This window comes from Cervus elaphus, chromosome 26 (genome assembly GCF_910594005.1).
Source record: "Cervus elaphus chromosome 26, mCerEla1.1, whole genome shotgun sequence".
Taxonomy (NCBI): Eukaryota; Metazoa; Chordata; class Mammalia; order Artiodactyla; family Cervidae; genus Cervus; species Cervus elaphus.
In genome coordinates, this window is record NC_057840.1 from 14,973,370 (window position 1) to 14,995,029 (window position 21,660).

At 40.7% G+C, this 21,660-nt stretch overlaps 1 protein-coding gene across 7 annotated transcripts in view; it reads left to right on the forward strand.

The window, feature by feature from the left end:
• The window catches only part of LAMA2 (laminin subunit alpha 2), a 648,848-nt gene that overhangs the window by 394,909 nt on the left and 232,279 nt on the right, over nucleotides 1–21,660 (forward strand). For 4 of the 7 annotated variants that reach the window (XM_043888304.1, XM_043888305.1, XM_043888301.1 and 1 more), the window contains 3 exons: nucleotides 6,634–6,720; nucleotides 12,375–12,586; nucleotides 17,737–17,843. In XM_043888304.1, the coding sequence (XP_043744239.1) occupies nucleotides 6,634–6,720; nucleotides 12,375–12,586; nucleotides 17,737–17,843 (406 nt within the window). Of the gene's footprint in view, nucleotides 1–6,633; nucleotides 6,721–12,374; nucleotides 12,587–17,736; nucleotides 17,844–18,596; nucleotides 18,861–21,660 lie in introns of all 7 variants that reach the window. The other 3 variants (XM_043888300.1, XM_043888298.1, XM_043888299.1) reach the window with 1 other exon arrangement.

Below are 21,660 nucleotides of genomic sequence, written 5' to 3' on the forward strand. Positions count from 1 at the left end.
GTTCCTGGTTCCTCTTTATTGTTGAACCTGATCCCTGGGCGGGGGGCGGGGGGGGGGGGGGAGGCTAGTGGTTGTCAAGGTTTCCTGGTTAGGGGAGCTTGCATTTGTGTTCTGGTGGGTGGAGGTGGATCTCTTCTTTCAGGAGTGCAAGGAAGTGTCCTGTAGTGAGTTTTGGGGTGTCTAGGGTTTGGCATGGCTTTGGAAAGCCTGCTCAGGGCTGTGTTTAATGCTCAGAGCTGTGTTCTGCGTTGCTGGAGAATCAGCCTGGTGGTCTTGCTCTGGATCTTGTTGGCTCTTGGGTGGAGCTTGGTTTCAGTGTAGGTATGGAGGCCTTTGGTTGAGCTCTTATCTATTAATTTTACCTGGAATCAGAAGTTCTCTGATGTTCTCAAGTTCTGGAGTTAAGCCTCCTGCCTAAGAATAAAGCTTTCAGTCTCATTCTTACAGTAGCCTCAAGACTTCTCCGTCCATACAGTGCAGATCATAAAACATCTAGGTTAATGGTGAAACAATTCTCCACAGCAAGGGACACCCAGAGATGTTCACAGAGTTACATGGAGAAGAGATGAGGGAGGAGGGAGATAGAGGTGATCAGGAGGAGCAGAGGGGGAGTTAAAACCAGAGAGACTAATATAGCCAGAAATCAGTTTCCTAAGTTCCTAAGTTCCCCACAGCCCAGAACACCCAGAGAGATTCACAGAGTTAAGTAGAGAAGAGATGGGGAGGGAGGAGATAGAGGTGACCTGGGAGAGAAAAGGGAGAATCAAAAGGGGAGAGAGCAATCAAACCAGTAATCACACCCCTAAGTGAAAATGGGTACGGAAGATTAGATTTTTAAAGGTACAAAACTGATAACAAATACCAAAAACAAAGATTAAAAATCTAGAGTAGAGGTTAGACTCTCAAAAAAACAGTATTAAAAATGCAAAACAAAACCAATCACAAAAATTATGAAAAATATATATATGAGATTTGCTTTAAAATGGGGTCTTTTTTTGCAAGGTAATAGTTGGTTATAAAAATAAAAATTAAAGGAGTAATAAATTATAAGAAAAATTTTAAAGTGATAATAGTAAAAATATGTCTAGGAATTTCTCCGGAGCTGTTGTGGGCAGCGTGGAATCAGTTCAGTTTCAGATCGCTCCCCGTCCCAGCTCTTACCTATTCTGTGTCTGCAGGCCCCCTCCAGTGCTTAGCCAGGGCTAACTACACGGCTTTAATCTGTCACTCCTCTCACTTCCAGAGCGGTTCCCGCTTCTTTATTTTGGCTTCCTCTGTTTGCAAGTCTCTTCAGTGTCTCACTTCCGCCCTGACATGAGGGGGCGAAGGTGGTCACTTATTCAGGCTCACTTGTTCAGTTGTGTTGTGGGGAGGGAGGGACCCTGCAGACAAACGTCGCTGGCGTGTGTGGGGAGCGCGCGCAGTGTACGGACCACACTGGGTTTGCCCCAGCTCGCGGTGTGTGCCTTCCTGGTCTACACTGCTCAGGCTCCAGGGTGCTCTGCAGGGGCGCCATCCGAAGCAGGGTCAGCGTCTCGTGCCCTTCCCAGGTCTAAGCGCTCAGGTTCCCGGGTCTGCGCAGGGCACAGACCCGGCTGGGCGTGTGTTCCTGCCCTTCCCAGGTCTAAGCACAGACCCGGCTGGGCGTGTGTTCCTGCCCTTCCCAGGTCTAAGCGCTCAGGTTCCCGGGTCTGCGCAGGGCACAGACCCGGCTGGGCGTGTGTTCCTGCCCTTCCCAGGTCTAAGCGCTCAGGTTCTCGGGTCTGCGCAGGGCACAGACCCGGCTGGGCATGTGTTCCTGCCCTTCCCAGGTCTAAGCTGCTCAGGTTCTCGGGTCTGCGCAGGGCACAGACCCAGCTGGGCGTGTGTTCCTTCCCTTCCCAGGTCCGAGCAGCTCAGGTGATCAGGAGCTTGCCGAGCGCGCTGTCCCAGGTGGGCCGTGCATCTTACTCACCTCCCGGTCCCAGATGCTCGGTTTCCGGGTGCGCGGTGAGAGCGCATTCCAGGTGTCCCCTGTGTCTCCTCTGGGGAGCTGATCTCAGGCTGCGACCCTCCTGGGAAATGTCAACAGTCCAGGAGCCCAGGGAGATGTGTTTAGCAGCTGGGCGCCTGCTCACAGTTTGGTGGAGGACGCCTGTCTCTGGGGCTGAGATTACCCCTTGCCTTCTGGCTGTGGCTGTCACACACCTACCTCTCTGCCTCTGGGAGAGGCCTGTACACAGCCGGCTAGCTCTCCTTTGGTATTCATGCACTCTGTTCTGTGAGCATGCCAGGCTGCACCTTAGAGCCTTTTGCGGGAAATTTCTCTTTTTTTTCTCTCTGGTGATCCCACAATTTGGGTTGCTGTCTCACATTAGTTCCCTCGGATTGTCCTCAGGGCATTCAGGCCCAGTCCTTACCCTAAGCATTGATTATGCAGTCTGCCCCTCCTTGTCCAGCACCCTCTTGCTGGTGGCAGACACGAGCATCTGAGTTACTTGCTGGCAGTTGTAGTTAGGCACTTATTCTGTGCTTTTTTTTTTTTCCTCTTGGTTATGTTGCCCTCTGAAGATTCCAAAATCCCCCCTCAGACCCACCTGCAAGAGGGTTTCCTACTGTTTGGAAACTTCTCTTCCTTCATGACTCTCTCCCCAGGACGGGTCTCCATCTGGAACTCTTTTGTCTCTCTTTTTGTCTTTATATTTTGTCCTACCTCCTTTCAAAGAGAATGGGCTTCCTTTCTGGTGCCTGGTGTCCTCCGCCAGCATTCAGGAGTTGTTCTGTGGAAGTTGCTCAGCATTCAAATGATCTTTTGATGAATTTGTGGGGGAGAAAGTGTTCTCCCCGTCCTGTTCCTTCACCATGTTTGGACAGGAGAGCATGGTTTCCTTTCAATCCTTGTAGTCCCACATGGGTGGGAAACCTAGGGGGTTTTTTTAGTTAAGAATTACTTTCTCTGTAGAAGATAAGGCAATTAAATAATGCCAATTTTAAAAGAAGGCATACATGCATTCTAGAGGTTTGTCAAAATCCAGTCCTCCTTTTATGTCTGACTACTGCTACTGCTAAGTCACTTCAGTCGTGTCCGACTCTGTGCGACCCCCGTGCCTGGGATTCTCCAGGCAAGAACACTGGAGTGGGTTGCCATTTCCTTCTCCAATGCATAAAAGTGAAAAGTGAAAGTGAAGTCGCTCAGCCATGTCCGACTCTATGCGACCCCATGGACTGCAGCCTACCAGGCTCCTCCGTCCATGGGATTCTCCAGGCAAGAGTACTGGAGTGGGGTGCCATTGCCTTCTCTGAAGACAATAGTAAATCACAGGATGAGGAGTTAAAAAAATGTTTCTTTCCATTCTTACGTGTGCCTCTTCTCTTCAATGCAGTCATCCTCTTGCCAAGAAAATCCCCCTTGCTGTGCTCCCATTCGGTCACAGGTCACAGGCCACAGGCTGCATCTGAAAGATGGGTCTCCTCTCATAGATCGCAGGCTGAGGATGGCTTGTTCTTCTGCTTGTAGCAGCCACCTTAATGTGAAATCTTTAATTTGAGTAAGATTTGTATACTCAAGATGTATCAGACCAGACTTTTCCCCACTTACCTCAACAGATGCATGTAAAATGCTTCACTGAATTGAAAAAACTAATATTAATTTTTGTTGGGGTGTAGTTGATTCACACTGTTGTGTTAGTTTTGGGAGTACAGCAAAGTGAATCAGTTATGCATATTAATGTCTCCACCCTTTTTTTTAAGATTTCTTTCCCATGAAGGCCTTTACAGAGTACTGAATAGAGTTCCCTGTGCTATACAGTAGGTTATTATTCCCAGCTGGCTCTAGTGGTCAGGAATCCACCTGCTGATGCAAGGGATGCAAGAGATAAGGGTTCTGTCCCTGGTTCAGGAAGATCCTCTGGAGGAGGGCATGACAATCCATTTCAGTAGTCTTGCCTGGAAAATTCCATGGACAGAGGAGCCTGGCAGGCCGTAGTTCACAACTGAGTCTGGACACAACTGAGCACACGCAGGTCCATGTTGTAGAATTTACATACAGTCGTGACCCTAATCTTGCAATTCATCCCTCCCCCTTACACCCTGGTAACCAGAAGTTTATTTTCTACATCTGTGATTGTACTTCTGTGGGTTTTTTTTTTTTTTTTAATGATAAAACTACTTGGTTCTAATAGCTTGCTACTATCAACAGATAAGAATTATTAAATCTTTAAAAATAACCCAATCAAAAAATGGGCAGATGTAAACAGACATTTCTCTGAAGAAGACATACAGGTGACCAGTAGGTGCCTGAGAAGATGTTCATTGCTAAATATTGGAGAAATGAAAAGCAGAACCACAGTGGGTTATTGCTGCACGCTGGTTGGAGTGACTGTCGTCAAAAAGTCTGCAAATAATAGATGCTGGAGAAGGTATAGAGAAAAGGGGGAATCTTCTTACACCACTGGTGGGAATCTATAAATTGGTGCATCCACTACTGAAAATAGCATGGAGGTTCCTTAAAAAACTGAAAAGAGAGCTACCATGTGATCCAGCAATCCTACTCTTGGACATATATCCAGAAAAAAACAAAATTCTTAATTTGAAAAGATACATGTACCCCCGTGTTATAGCAGCACTATTTGCAATAGCCAAGACATAAAAACAGCCCAAGTGCACATCAACAGACAGTTGGTTTAAGAAGATGTGGGGGCTTCCCAGGGGGCTCAGTGGTAAAGAATCCACCTGCCAATGCAGGAGACATGGGTTCAGTCTCTGGGTTGGGAAGATCCCCTGGAGTAGGAAACGGCAACCCTTTCCAGTATTCTTGCCTGGAAAATTCCATAAACACAAGCCTGACAGACTACAGTCCTTAGGGTTGCAAAGAGTCAAACACAATTGAGCATGCATATGCACACACACGGTGTGTAAGTATATATATATATATTTCTCACCTACAAAAAAAACAAAATACTGCCATTTTCAGCACCATAGATAGACCTAGAGAATACTATACTAAATGAAGTAAGTCAGACAGAGAAAGACAAGTATTATATCACTTATATGTGGAATCCAAAAATATAACACAAGTCAATGTATATATAGAATAAAAATAGACTCACAGATGTAAAAAACAAATTTATGGTTACCAAAAGGGAAAGTGAGTGGGGGAGGGATAAATTAGTAATATGGGATTAACAGACACAAACTGCTCTGCATAAAATAGATAGCAACAAGGACTTACTGTGTAACACAGGGAACTCTTCAATATCTTGTTATAACCTATAATAGAGAATAATCTGAAAGATATACACATATAACTGAATCATTTTGCTGTATACCCAAAATTAAAACAGTATTTTAAATCAAGTATAGTTCAATTAAAAAAGACCAATACAGTATACTAACGCATATATGTGGAATTTAAAAACAAAGAAATTATTAAATCTTTACAGGACTACCATGAGTTAAGCCACAGGGATAATATTCAAAAATAGTACCCATGATCTGATCTGCACAAAAGTTAAGAAAGTATTTCAAAGCCATGCAAGTGTCAAAAATAAAATGAACTCAAAACTTGTGGTTAAATTTGTTGTTCTTTTTTTAGTTCCTTTAACCATCAAGCAAGATTGTACTGAATTGTCCTGTCATATATAATAGAAAATAAATCTACTTAGGGAAAGCATGATGGGAGAAAGATTAATTGGGGGCATATCCTTTTAAATTGGTTAAGTAGCAGAACTCACAGAATTCAAAACAGTTGATGGCTCTTCAGAGAGCCATTGTGTCACTCTTGGGGTAAGGGTCTATGCGTGAAAGGTGTCTCTCACAAGACAAAGAAGTATGGCCAGAGTTGAGCATGTTGGTGAAGGCTAAAGCTAGACATAATCACTCTGTTGATTCCTGACTTGGTATTCAACTCTGTTATTTCAGACCCCGAATAGGAATACGTGCAGAGAGGCAAACTTTGGAACATAGCAGAAATATGAAATGGCAACATGGTTTTGGTTTGTTTGAATTTGTTAGAAATTTAGGCAGAATATGCTTGATCTCATCTGAAAGCGTTTCCAAGAGTTCCATCTGTGTAAACAGATGACCCATGAATGGGCAGTGGCCTGAACACACACATGCGTGCGTGCACACACACACACATGCACGCACGCACGCATGCACCCAGCCACCCATGCCAGCAGTACTGGGCAGAGGAACCCCATCACCACCACCACTACCACCACCACTGCTTCCATAACTACATTCTGAGTTTTCCAAAATCTGTATCAGGTTCCTTTGGGTTGCTTCAAATCCATCAGGATTTGGCTGGAGAGAAAACATGTAAGAATATGTTTTGCCAGGCCTGAGGAATCCCTCAAGAGCAGCTATAGCATCCCATTTGTTCCTGATGTCTGGGGACACAGAACAGTCAAATATCAATTACTAACATGTTACAGGGACACTTTTCCACTGGACTGTATTCACATCTGCAGAAATAGGCGTATCATTTCATCCTTGATGTCCCAGACCCTAATCGCTGTCTGTGAGATGAGAATGACTACCCTGTACCCTTTTGTCACAGCAATGTTGAAAGAAGAGAAATGAAAATATTCTGCTAATGACTTTGTATTTGTGTTTCTCCCTTGTCCCTGTTGTTCTGCAATGACAACAACATAGCTTTAGCCCGACATGCCATTTGGACCGGAGTCTTGGCTTGATCTGTGATGAATGCCCTGTTGGGTACTCAGGACAGCGTTGTGAGAGGTAAGCAGATACTCAGCTGTCTGTCACTGTGATTTCCACCTTGGGAGTTATAAAACTTCAGGCATCATCATCTTTTGCACTGCCCCGGAAAAGCCACCATACTTGGTGAGTTGAAGTAAAGTTTCTTACCACACTTGTCAAACAAATGCATTACATTCTTATAGTTTATTTATTTTCTAGAAATTGCACCATAAATCTCCATTCACTCAGAGAATGTTTGATTAATGTTTTAATCTTAAAGGTTAAGCATTAACCTGCAATCTTTCTAGAAAGTATTGCTCAAGTGGAAAGTCATGCACTTTAAGATTTATCTTGCTGTCTACATTGGCAACATTTGTTTTTCATAATTAGCTTTTTGTCCTTAAAATGTAGCTTAAGTGTGTAGTTCATAGTTCAGCAAGTGGTCCATAATTCACCTTAAATATATTTGAAAATTGAAACCAAATGTAATTTATTATCATGATTTATATGCCCATCTAATTGTTTCTAAGTCAATATTTTAATTCCTTTTGATTTTACTTGGTTGTTTTGCATTGGAGCAAGGATATTATTTGATGTAACTTGTGTGATTATTTTTTCTCCTAAAATCTTTCCGAGGAAAAGATTCTTCCATATTTCAGGCTCACTGAAAATGCAACAAAGTTCTCCCATGATATCATTGACAACTCTCTGATTGTAGCATTGAACAGTTCCTTCTGCTCCCGTTACCAGAGAGTAGGCCCGGGTGGGAGTAGACGGGGGGCAGAGGAAGCGACCGGCTTTCACCCAGCATCACCACGGTGAACGCCTCAGAAGGCTGTTCCTGCCTGTCCTTTCCTGTCCTCTTGGCAGCCAGCAGGCCTGTTTCAACCAGACTGCATAAAGTTAATGGAGCAAGGGCCAATCACCCAGAGAGAATTTAGCCAGCAGCTAGCAGTCTGTGGACAAGGCGCCCATGACAGCTCTAAGCAGCAGCAAATCCTATTTGTGAGTATGGCAGCATTTGTAAATTCGTAATGGAGGAACAGGGCTGAAGTAAAGAGGACTCAATTCTAATCGAGAAACTGGAAGTCTTTGATTGTGCTTATTTTTTTAAAAGGAGGGGACGTGCATGTTACTTACTGTGATAGCAGAGCGTATCCTTGCCTGGACAGTCTACATCCAGTGCCTGACCCCTCTGGCTCACTATAGGCAACCTTCTTCTTTTTTTTAGCAACTGGAAAATGGCAGCTCTGCTGTCATACAAGGCCATTTGATCCACTAATCTAGGTGGGCTTAGTCTCTGATGCATTTGTACTGCTCTGCTCCATAATATATATTTTCTACACGTTAGACACTGGTTTCTGAGCCACCTACAACTTAAACTCCTACAATTTTATTTAATAAATATTTGTTTATCAGCTATTACGTGCTGAGCACAGGGCTTAACTAAACATAGGCTATAAGCAGATGTATCCTATCATCCTTGCCCTCAAGCAGCTCACATTTTTAATGTGAGTGAGAATAGTTGAATGTATTCAGGAGAACATTCTAGTCTGAATAATAAAATTCACCTAGGAAAGAGATGCTTGAAAGAAAGGATGATTTCCTTTTTAAAGTCTATTAATTTGATTCAAAAGAAGGTAGAAACATGCATAGGCTGCTTATCATGCGGCATATCTTGCCTCTAACTCAAGTGTTTCAAATATAATCTTAAACTATTATTATATGAAATATGTGATGTTATATTTTTCTAGCCAAAATTTGGATTAGGGCTTCCCAGGAATATTTAGTCTATCATTTCTCTGTATGAGCCAAAAAGTACATTTGTGTGCATTGCATGCTCAGTCGTATCCGACTCTTTGTGACCCATGGACTGGAGCCCACCAAGCTCCTCTGTCCATGGGATTTTTCTGGCAAGAATACTAGAGTGTGTTGCCAATTCCTACTCCAGGGGATCTTCCTGACCCAGGGACTTAGGGATCAAACCTGTGTGTCCTGTATTGACAGGTGGATTCTTTTTACCTCTGAGCCACTGGGGGATCCAAAATATTAGAAACATTTTGGCAGATGTGCCGGCTGAAGTAGATGTGAAAGAGAATAAGGGTCAGGGAATGAAAGAGATGTGAGTTGCACTGAAAATTTTGTAATCAAAACTATTCTGGGAGTGATTAGAGTAATCAGTTATGCACATCATTTACAAAAAATCAGCGTTGAAAAACTGTGTTTCACAAGCTATAGATGTTCTTGGAATAGAGTTCTATGATCATGGAAGTCTGGGAAGCATCTATTAACTTGTCAAAAGTTCTGACCAGTCCTAGAGTGAAAAACATCTCTTCAGTTTGTTTAACTCAGCATTTTCTAATCTTAGGTGTCCATAAATCCCCTGGTTTTATTATATAGCTAGAATGCATCTCAGACTATAGCTCAGATAGATGGAAATTATAACTTTATATTTTTATCACAGTTTAATTTCTACTTTGAGATCAAATTCTTCATATGTAAGAGCTGTGAGAGCTTGGACATATAATCTTAGTCAAGTATCCTTTAAACTGAAACCCAATGTTATATGTCACTTATTTTCAAATTAAAAAATTTGTTTTAGCATTTTTTTCTCTTCTATCCTGCTTTCCACCTCTAGATTTGGTTAGAACCAAAGTCTAATAAGCTTACTTAGTACCAAGAGGCTTGAATGCTTGAGTGTGTGTGTGTGAGAGAGAGAGAGAGAGAGAAAGAGAGAGAGAGGCTGGCTTTTGGGCAATGGACACATAGTGGAGTCAGTCTGTCCTGAGTAATTCATCTAAGCGCATTTCTGCTGACCTCTTTCTGTTTACTGTCCACCTGATCACCTCTTCCCCCAGGTCCAGTAACTCTCTCCACTACTTTCCTGTCACTTGTGGGATCACAGGACACATACTGCTATTTACTCTCTACACTGGGACCCACCAACATTTCTGCTCTCATCATTTCTCCTCCATTTGCCTCTCTAACTCCATCCCTTTCCTGTTTGGGTGTGCACTGCAGAAAGAGTTGCCACATTCATAGAAATGGTGATTTTTTAAAGCCAAAGTCCAGAAGGTTCCGGTATTTCTGCTTTCCTTTCCATCAGATCTCTTTACTTGGTCATGCAGCCCACGCGGCCTTGCTGCTTGAATTGAGGGAATGGAGAAAAATCGAGACCAAGAGCATGGCAAAACAAAACATGACAAAATGTGAACCAATGGTCTGTCACATGTAAGGCACTAGTTACAGTTTTCAGAAACTTCTGCTTGGGGCCAGAGCACTCGTATTTTGAGAGATTACTGCCTTCCTCTGACTAGGGAATGTTTCAAACAAAAGTAAAAGAAGAGAACCAGGGGTGAAGGAACTGGGCATTCATCATGGCACTTTGCTGAGATTCTAGGCTTTTATTGTCTGGACAAGAGGAGAAAATACAGAAAATCAAGGAGACAGTGTTTTGATGGTCAAGAAAGGATAACTGTCAGAGCATCAAGAGGAATTAAAAAGAACATGGAGGGAAAAAAAAAGTGAGCTAAATGCTGATCACCCTGGCTCTACTTTTTAATTGCTATTGAAACATTTCTGTAAATATCTTAAGAATACTAGTCTCTGTATAAAAATGCACACACACACACACACACACACACACACACACGCGTAATAAAATCTGAATGCTCACTTTTAGTGAAGTGGCGTATGAAATGATGTATCATGTATATTCAGTAAGTCTCCTTACATGTCCTACAACAAAAAGACGGATGTTTCTTCAGTGATTCTATTTAATTGTAGTTATTTTCTTGTGGATTGAGTTGGTTTTTTAAATTATTGTTGTGGGACAATTTCAGACTGATTAATTGGTGTCTGTTTAAAAAAATTTCCAGATCTTGTTACATAGTGCCATCTCTCCTGAGGGCAGCAAGTCAGAAAAGTGAGCTGAAAATAATGGGGTTTTGTTGTCTGTGATAATGATCATTGTATATTGCTATTCTAGTGGAGCAAAGTCACTCTCTTAATGGTAAACAAAATGAGATGTGAATATATGTGGATGTGATCATGAGCTCTGAATATCAAGTGAGGCAAGAAGAATTGGGTTAAAATTTAAAAGGATTTTCTTGTTATCTTTACTGAATACCACTCCTTGAGGGATTGGGGGGGGGTGGATTTTATGCACTGAAATATTAGTTCATATTTTACAATAGAGAATTAATAAGCAATTGTATTTGGAGGTGTCAGTATTCTTCCAAGCAATATTTATATCATGACTTTCACAATTCATAAAATATTTTGTTAAAACTAGTAATCTTATTAAAAATTATGATAAATGTTTAATTCTACAAGCTTATTATGGCACCTGTAAATTTTCTAGAAAACTTTGAATAATCAATGTATCTTACTTACAAAATTAATAACTTTCCCTCATAATCATATTACTAAAGTGTCCTTATATGATGCACTGGATTTAAACCATTTCTGTCTCTATAGTAGAGAGCATTTTTCTGTACACAGTGACTTTTATATCTGTAAGTAAGTGAGCATAAACACAGTGTATTATTGAAATATATTCTCCCACGTTGTTTTTATTCCCCTTCAATTTTGACCCTCGCTGTAAAGGACTTTCTGTTTTGCTAAGATGGCACAGATAACAGAGCTAGCTTGACCACAAAAGTTCAGATGCGTTGTTTCATGTCTCCTTTGGCAAGTAAAGCTTAATATGCAGCATGAGCAAATGTAACTGAAAGAGAAGACAGAGTAGATTACAAATAAGTGCTTCCTGTAAAAGGTGTTGGGCTGCCGTCTATGGGGTCGCACAGAGTCGGACAGGACTGAAGTGACTTAGCAGCAGCAGCAGCATAAAAGGTGCATCTGTAACATTAAGTAACATTTTAAAACAGAACACATGGTTAAAGGGAAATCTGATACAAAATTTAAAACAATCTCTCCCATGCTTCCTAAATAATATGAATTTTTATTTTTCCAATAATATATAAAGTAGTATTTAGGCCTTTAAAAAAAAAAAGAACTAGAGTCTGCTAATGGGAAATGTGGGCACAATTAAGCCTCACGTTATGGCATTTTACCGTGATATGCAGCATGCCTGCTTCTCCTTGGTAAAGACTCTTCAGTGGAAATCTGCTTCTGTATGGACATGCAAATATATAAAAGCCTATGCAGAGACACAGCCCCCATACAAATAATGAGACTCTTTCAATTTTCTACTTAATACATTCTGAATTCTCACTACTGTACTTCCTTGTGAGCCTGTTTCCTCATAACAAGCTCTTGCTGCAACAACAACAAAAAAAATGTGAACCTTACATATTTGTACGGAAAACAACCAATTGGAGTAGATACCTATGATGTGTTGTACTACAAAGGCTCTCCAGCGTGGGCCTGGCTCCCTCCGGAGTGCCAGCAGCAGATTTCTTATCATGCTTTGGTCTCATCTTCAGTGCCAGTGACAGATTTTTTTTTTTTTTCCCTCTGGCTGAAATCTAATTACTATAGTGAAACTGGCAGTATCTACACTGCAGTAACAGAGAAAGCATTCTTTTAATCACCTTGCATTTGAGAAAAGGAGCACTTAAAGGGAAAACATATCCTGGGAGAGAAATAGAATAAAAAAATACATAAACAATGCCCCCAGTGGGTTTCATGGGTTCCTCCCAAATACTCACTGATGAAATGTTTCGCCTTAGGTGTGCGGAAGGCTATTTTGGACAACCTTCTGTACCTGGAAGATCGTGTCAGCCATGCCAATGCAATGACAACCTTGACTTCTCCATTCCTGGCAGCTGTGACAGCTTGTCTGGCTCCTGTCTGATATGTAAGCCAGGTACAACAGGCCGGTACTGTGAGCTCTGCGCTGATGGATATTTTGGAGATGCGGTTAATGCAAAGAACTGTCAGCGTAAGTCGTGAACTATTGATGCCCCTGACAGAATTGATGCATTGCACCTCAAAGTAGCTGATGAGTTCTTGAGTGGGGATTGGAGAGTAGGAAATTACCTGTAATACATGTAAGATAGATATCCAGCCTATACACAGAGTCTGAATATTCTAATACATTTCCTTTGTACCAATAGATTAAATCCTCTCAAAGTTGCTGCGTTGTGGAAGTATCATTGTTTTTCAAATGATACACATATTTCTGTCTACACATGGAATAAAGATTTTTAAGTAAATTTTTGTCTATGACAGGAAAGAAGAATTTGAAAATTAGGCCCTATTTATCCTTATTGTTTATCTCAAGTCTAATCATTTTCTTGACATACATTGATTTGCCCATATTATTTCATTAGTATCTGTCAGTAGGTTTTAATCTATTATGCTTTCATATGTAAACTTTACATTCTTGTGTTTCACAATAGGTGAAATGTTCTGCAATATTCTTACACACCAGCATTTGTAATTGTTGAGTGATTAACCATCAGCTTAAGACTACTCATAGAATGCCATTTCTGTATTTTACTTCCACAAAATTAGCTATTGTCGGACTTTATTCATATTAGTCAGTACATCCCTACCCTCGTCTTGAATTTCTCAACTATATTCTTTGGTATTGCATAGAATATTAGTGGTAACATGCAAGAGAAATCTCATTGTGGAGAGTCAAACGGAAGGAGCATCCTTGTTAGAACAGCTTAGTGCCGGACACTGCCATAATCAACTTCACGTACTGTGATAATCCTCAGGAAGAGCAAGTTATGATACCAGCTTAACAATTCACTTCTGCTGACTTCATTATATAAGAAGGGATCCTTCTAGCCATTCAGTTGGGTCCCAGGACCTGCAACTTTACAGAAACCACTGGCAATGTTGTGCCTGTTAGCATCTCTGCTATAAATACCATGACCTGCTAGGGTCCCCCACTTCAAGAAGAAACGTGTCTTTCTCCTCACAGGTTTGGAAGATGAGTGCCACCATTTTGTCGTTTAAACACGACAATTTGTTGAATCAAAACCAAACCACTCTCTGGAATAGTCAACAGCTATTAATATCACGTGTAAATTGTCAAGTTTTTTCAGCAAAATTTCCAACAGGCTCAGAAGCACCTTTAAACACTGGGTTTGTGGCATCTGTGTAAAATCATAAGGAGCTCAAGAAAGTCTCCAGTTCAAGCATATCATCTAGGATCTATACTTTCTACCAGTGTGACTCTGCGCAAGACGTTTGAGCTCGCTGAGATTCAGTTTCCTCATTTGCATAAAGCACTCTAAGTTTCTATGGAAATTAAAGGATCTAACACATGAAACTGTCTAGTGAGCTGCCTGGGGTATTCTCACCTGTTGGCTCCTTTGTAGCGATGCTGACAATAGTTGTGAATATTTATGGCTCACCAATTCTAGAGCTGTGTTCTTCACTGAATGACCTCATTTTCTATCTTCCAATAACCCCTTCTATAAAGTTGAAGAGACAGTTCCACTCTTTATTGTGGTGAATTCAGAATCTGCAGCATGAAGTCTTAAGAACACATAGAATAATATAGTATAAAACCATTTTTGAATCATCACCAATTTTTTTATCACTTGCCATGAAGTATAGACATGATTATGTTTTAATGCTCTTTAGCATATAAAAATATCAGAAACTTATTTATTATCTATTTTATGACTATTCATAGAAATAATAGCTGCTCTGTGCATAATTAGCAAACCTTTACAAAAAGAAAATTCATAATAAACTATTATTTTAGTTGCCTCTGCATCTGTTAAAAAGTACACCTCTACCAATTTGCCCTTTAAATTTACATATGTTGTTTGTGTCATACATTTTATTTAAAAATTGCACTAAAATTCTTCATTGCTTTATTTTTAAAAATTATTTTAATTGGAGGATAATTATTTTACAGTGTTGTGGTTTTTGCCATTCATCAGCATGAATTGGCCATAGGTATGCATGTGTCCTCCCCCCATCCTGAACCTCCCCACCCTATGCCCCTAGGTTGTCCCAGAGCACCGGCTTTATTGCTTTATTTTTAAAATGACTTTATAGTAAATTTAATCATTAAGTGTTCCCCACTCTAATAAAAAAGTGATGTTTAAATTATAAGGTATTTGATTTTTAAAATTTATATATGTATATAAATATAAAACATGTAAAGAAATTAGAAGTATATATAATAATTCTCGGAATTACCCTGGTAGCTCAGACAGTAAAGAATCTGCCTGCAATACAGGAGACCGGAGTTTGATCCCTGGGTCGGGAAGATCCCCTGGAGGAGGGCATGGCAACCCACTCCAGTGTTCTTGCCTGGAGAATCCCCATGGGCGGAGGAGCCTGGGGGGCTACAGTCTATGGGGTCACAGAGTTGGACACAACTGAGCAACTTCATCTTTCTCTCTTTGTATAATAATTCTAGTAGTCAAGTGAAATGGATCTTTAAAGAAAACATATCCTTCAGGCTCTTCTCACATGCCAGCTATACACTGTACTGCGCTTAGCTACCCAGTCGTGTCCGACTCTTTGTGACCCCGTGGACTGTAGCCCGCCTGGCTCCTCTGCCCATGGGGATTCTCCAGGCAAGAACACTGGAGTGGGTTGCCGTGCCCTCCTCCAGGGGATCTTCCAAGCCCAGGGATTGAACCAAGGTCTCCTGCATTTCAGGCCAATTCTGTACCATCTGAGCCACCAGGGAAGCCATAGACTATCCTGAGGCTACTGCCTGAGGAAGATAACTGGCTGGAGACAGTTTTTAATGGCCACCCAGCTAGAATCAGGTTCGCAGACACTGAAGGCCAAGCTACTGGAAGAAGAATCAAGCAATTTTTAAGAAAGCAGTAAAACTAAGTAGCACCTCCAGTCAGAGGAATAGAAAAATAGCATAGGCTGATAGAGGAGCTATTTATAATGTATTTATAAATTATACTCAAATTGACGTATTCAGAGATAAGAAATATTGTACAAAATTTACCAAAACTATCTATGAATAATCTATATGCCTGTGTCATCTCCCACTCACATTTTTATTCTGGGATCAGTGCAATTATATGTACTGATAAAAATACACTTGCAGAGTACAGAGTGAACCATTAATTGCTATTCTATTTGTGAAAAAGCCTCTTAATTTTTAGACTGATTTATTATATGTTTCAGAATAACATCAGACAACTCCATAACAGAAAATGATAAAAGATTAGTGAAATCAAATACATTTTCTATTGTTGGAGATAGTATATAAGTTATAAAACAAATATGATTTTTAAAAATTGTAATGCTGTACTGCTAATACTTTTGAAAAAATTTGATCTTATATACATTTTATTCAATGTGTTTTTATAAATTTAAGGTGTACAACCTTTTTGATAAATTTATACATTGTAGTGTGGTTGCCATTGTAGCAATATTTACCCTGTTACATAATTATAGTACAATATTTTTGTCTATGTTCATTATAGCTGTGCATTAGATCACTATATCTTATTTACTACTTGTTGCAAGTTTGTAGCCCTAACATCAGTTTTACCCCTCTACCCACCCCCCATCCAATGGTAACCGTCATTTCATGCTGTTTTTTATGAGTTTGACTTATTTAGGTTCCACATATAAGTGATATCATGTAATACTTATCTTTCTCTTTCTGACTTATCTCACTTAGATTAATATGCTCAAGGCTTATCCAAATAGCAGGATAGCTTCCTTTTTCATGGCTGAATAATATTCCTCTGTGTGTGTGTGTGTGTGTGTGTGTGTGTGTGTGTGTGTGTGTGTGTACATGCACACATGGGTGTGCATGCACATGCTTTGTCATTTGGTCACATCTGACTCTTGTGATTCTTTGAACTATAGCCCGCCAGGCTCCTCTGTCCATGAGATTTCTTCCAGGCTAGACTACTAAAGTGGATTGCCTTTTCCTTCTCCAGGGTATCTTCCCGACTCAGGGATTGTACCTACGTCTCCTGAATTGGCTGGTGGATTCTTTACCACTGAGCCACCTGGGAATCCCTCCGTTGTGTATACACCACATCTTTTTATCCACTTATCTATTGATGAGCATTTAGGTTGTTTCCATTTCTTGGCTATCGTGAATAAAGCTGCAATAAACATGAACGCATCTGTCTGTTCAAGATGCCGTTTACATTTCCTTTATGTATATATCCTGAAAGGAGATCACTGGAATGTGCATAGGAGTTCTATTTCTAATTTTTTGAAGAACATCTGTATTGTCTTCCATAGTGGTTGGACCCATTTACGTTCCCCCCAGTGGTGTATAAGGGCTCCCTTTTTCACTACATTCTCACCAACACCCACTGTCTCTTGTCTTCCTGATGGCAGCCACTTTAGCAGATGTAGGTAGCTCACTGTGGTTTTGATTTACAATTCCCTAGTGATTAGTGATGTTGAGCATCTTTTCATGGCCTGTCTGTCACTTTGATGTCCTCTTTGGAGACATGTCTACTTAGTTCTTCTGCCTTATATACTTTTCTAATCTTGAATGTTTTTCAGATTTATATATTTATTTTATATTTCATCTTAAGCTCATTTTTTTTAAATTAACACAAAAACTGGCATGTAGTAAATAATCATTTGGAAATAATAATGTTGCTTCATTAATGGTAGCATTAATATTATTCCATGGGTGCTATTAATTTTGATAATTTCTCAAAATTATTTCAGCTCTAGAATCAGTATGCTCTAGAGTCAGTGTTACTTATATGGAGATTATAGTATTTTCTGTGTTACCCAAATGCATCTATGAAGAGGCAAAACAGCTGAAGGAGTGATGGAAAGAACATTTTTACCTGAAATCTTCTAGATCACCTACTAATCATGTGGTCTTGTCCGACTTTTAATTTCAGTGTCTTAATTCTTACAACTGGAATAATAAAGGTGACAATAATATTTATACAACATATGGTGTGCCAGGAACTGTGCTGCTGTTTTACATAATTCATCTCTAGAGCTTATAGGGTTGTTGTAAAGATCAGATGATATAATGCCTAACCGAACGCTTAGCAATCAGAAAGCATTCTATTCTAAAACTTTGTGACCATTATTTAATAAACCTATGAAGACTATTAGAATACATTTCCCAAGCACAGATCTCTCCTCTCTTTGCAGCTTGTCACTGTAATGCCAACGGCTCCTTCTCTGAGATCTGCCATCCTCAGACGGGACAGTGTGAATGCAAACCTAACGTGCAGGGGCGGCGGTGTGATGAATGTAAGGTAAGAAGTTGGAGCTGACCAGTGAATTACTTCTTCCATCAGACTTTTCATTGGCTTTCAGAAATGACCTACACCTGAGTATATTAAAAGACAAGTTCAGGAATATCTCACTCTACATGTAAAATTACTGTGATCACTGAAATTAAAAAAAAAAATAGAACAACATTTGCCATACAATAGCATTTGACCCTCAACCTATTGACACATTTCCTTGGTAGTGAATTTGTGTAGTATTTACTCTAATTTAGACGTTTCTGAAAACATACAAACTTAATCCCTGTCTATGGTAAGTCACATACTTTTTTCTTTGCCTTTATGTTTTTCGCAGGAGAGAAAAATGTCATACCTTTTGCTTTTATCAAGCACTTTGTTCTAGTTCCATCATTTAAAGTTCCAGTGAGCATTCTACTCAACAAAATTTTTCTGTATAGAAGCAAATCAAAGGATTTTTTGGATACCATTTTGCTAAAATGAAACAAAAATTAAAATATGTTGCTTTCTTTTCCTGGGTACATTACCCTGCCTTCAGTATGCCGAGCACCTTGAGATTCCTCCATGAGAGTACATGGATTTGCACTATTTCTTTCACATAAATAGGTAATTTCTCATGATAGACACTGTTAAGGAGAACCAAGCACTTCTCAGATGCCAGATTGGCCATTCTGTAGGAGGTTTAAAAATATTATTTGCTTCTATCTCTTGAATAACGTGTATGCTCTCTTCTGTGTTTTTATTTTCCGTTGGCTTTTAAAGCCCAGTATGTGGTGGGACCCAAAGAAGCGATTCTGTGTGTCCTGTGGATGCAGTCCCATGGGCTCTGTGACCCCGCGGTGCGATATCACAGGAAGATGTGTCTGTAAATCAGGCTTCGTAGGGAAACGATGCAACCTCAGCAGGCAGGTGCAGCGACAGGAGGAACAGCCACAGAGAGCGCAGTGGGTGCTGGGGTCTCCCCAGAGGTGGGGCGCCGGCAGCTCCAGCGGATGCCCTCGGGGAGCCTACCGGCCTGCGGCTCCGGTAATTCGAGAGGCGCTGCATGGCTCTTGCCTCGGCATGCTGTGTTCCATGTGCTACTGCTGACCTGTCCTGGTGCCGTTTTACCAAATAGTGGTTGCTAAGTGTGTGAACTGCAGATGCGAAAACTTGGCAATTCCTGATTGAAGTCTTGCCTTTAAAAAATAGCTACTGATAACGTTTTTTAAATCCCGTTCAAATTCATATGTTCATAAAAGTTTCAAGTGATCATTGATATGTAGAAAACACAGAAAGTGACTTGCCTAAGAAAATCCAGCCCACTGATCTGACCTTTGACTGACCTTCCATCATCATCAGTGACTGTTACATTACCACATTAGAATTTTGTCCATGCATACAGCAAACACAAGACACACATTTTCAAACACTGGAAATCTACAACATGCACATAAGAAGGCAGCGTATCTTCCACTATAAAAGTTTGATCCCCCTTCTCATGGGGCAAGACAAAACAGATGGTGGAAGGAAGGAATTTGGGAAGGGAGAGAGAGGAAGAGAGGAATAGGACCGAGGCCAAGATGCTGAGTACCAGGAGACAGGACCTGTCAGTGGAGAATCAGAGCTTATGTGAGAACTGAGGGTAGGGAATAGGAGGAGATGGAGAAGGAGTAGGAAAAGAAGAGGTAAAAGAAGGAGGAAGGGGGATGGGAAAGGGGGGAAGATGAGGGAGGAAGGCAGAAGAACAAATTTATAGTTTTATTTCTTGCCTCTTTATTGACATTTTAAAATAACTAGTTTTGATATCAGACTGCCTGAGGTCAAATCCCAGCTCCAACACTTCTGATCCACCGTAAAACTGTTTCTTAGATCTTTTTGTAATTCAGCTTCTTCATCTGTAGTAGGACCTACATCATAGAGTTTGTGTGTTGGCTCAGATCCTTCAAGGAGCAAATGCCAAGAGATTTACTGGAGGAGGCTCCAGTGAAGGGTGATGGGGATGGAGCATCATGTGCAGGGAGACTTCTGCTGAAATGTGGGTCTGCCCATGTGGAAGGAGAGAGGGAAAAAAAGTATGGATAGAAAAGATTCACTGAATGCATTCTGCCCAAATCTCAAATTCTTGGCCAGGCCAGTTGGAAGTGCCCAAGCAAAATTTACCCATTGGAGGAATCTTGGATGGGGCAGGAAGATTCTAGTACTTCAGTGTACCAGTAACTGACTAGGAGAAGCATGACTTGGTATGAGCTCCTTCACTAGATTCAAGAGAATGGAAGCTGAGGCTTGTCAATGAGTGACATTCCCACTGCAGGCTCTCTTGCAGGAAAGTCTACCCAGGCACATCTATGGCTGTCTCCAGGTTGTTGTGAGAGGAGTGTGTAAAACACACATCGGAAGAGTTTTTAGTAATGATAGGTAGTGTTGCTGTTATTATTACTATTGTTATTAAGTGGAGAAATCTTTAAAAGAGATTATGTTTTTTCAGAAATAAATGCATACATTTAGAGTAAAAGAAAGGGACAATAACTGATCACTATGTCTCCAAAATGGGCTTTCCCATGTGGCTCAAGTAGTAAAGAATCCTCCTGCCAATGCAGGAGACTCAGGAGATGTGGGTTCAGCCCCTGAGTCAGGAAGACTCCCTGGAGGAGGAGCTCGCAACTGACTCCAATATTTTTGCCTGAAAAGTTCCATGGACAGAGGAGCCTAGTGGGCTGCAGTCCATGGGGCTGCAAAGAGTCAGACATGACTAGCATGAGCATGCAAAAATGTCTCCAGAACATAAATTTAGCAGAATTATGAGCCCTTATCCATGCCCTCTTCCTACATATCCTACAGCACTGATGTATGGAGTGGTGTTTTGTCCTGAGACCACTTTTCCTCTGAGACAGTATATGTGACAGCTAAGAACACAGACTCTGAAGCCAGCCTGGCTGATTTGGAATCCTGACTCCACAACTGGCTAGCTGCTGACCAAATTACTTGACCCTTCTGTGCCTCAGTTTCACCACTCTAAGAAGTTGATGATAATAGCTATCTTTCAGGATTGTCTTGAGAATTTAAATGAGTTCATATTTGTAAAGGGCTTTAGAAATGTTGCTTGGCACATGGCAAGAACAATATGTAAGTGCTGGTTTTTATTATTATCCCAAATGAGAATAAATTATGTGAGCTCATCAAACTTAGCACTGAGACTGGGCAGGCACTCGCTTCTCTGTGTGTTTTACCTCATTAATCTCAATTACTGACTAAGAATGTTCTTTAAAATTTGTTTACTACAGCATTTTCCCTGGACTGTGAAATAGATTTTTGAACAATTTATTAAAATTTTATTACTGAAATTTGGTAATATTTGTTTGGTATACCTGTGACTCACCTGGTAAAGAATCCGCCCACAATGCAGGAGACCCCAGTTCGATTCCTGGGTCAGGAGGATCCCCTGGAGAAGGGATAGGCTACCCACCCCAGTTTTCTTGGGCTTTCCTTGTGGCTCAGCTGGTAAAGAATCCGCCTGCAATGCAGGAGACCTGGGTTTGATCCCTGGGTTGGGAAGATCCCCTGGAGAAGGGAACAGCTCCCCACTCTAGTATGCTGGCCTGGAGAATTCCTTGGGCTGTATAGTCCATGGGGCCACAAAGAGTCTGAAATGACTGAGCCACTTTGACTTTCAGGTTTTAAAACTATACTAGGTAAATATTAGAAAAGTATGATGAAGACATTACTTCTCATATATTTCTTTACATAATCAACTTTGGAATTTTTTAAATAAGTAATAATTTGAAAGTTTACTATTTTATTGGTCTATCCACTAAAGATATTTGTATAGATATAGATAGATATGCTA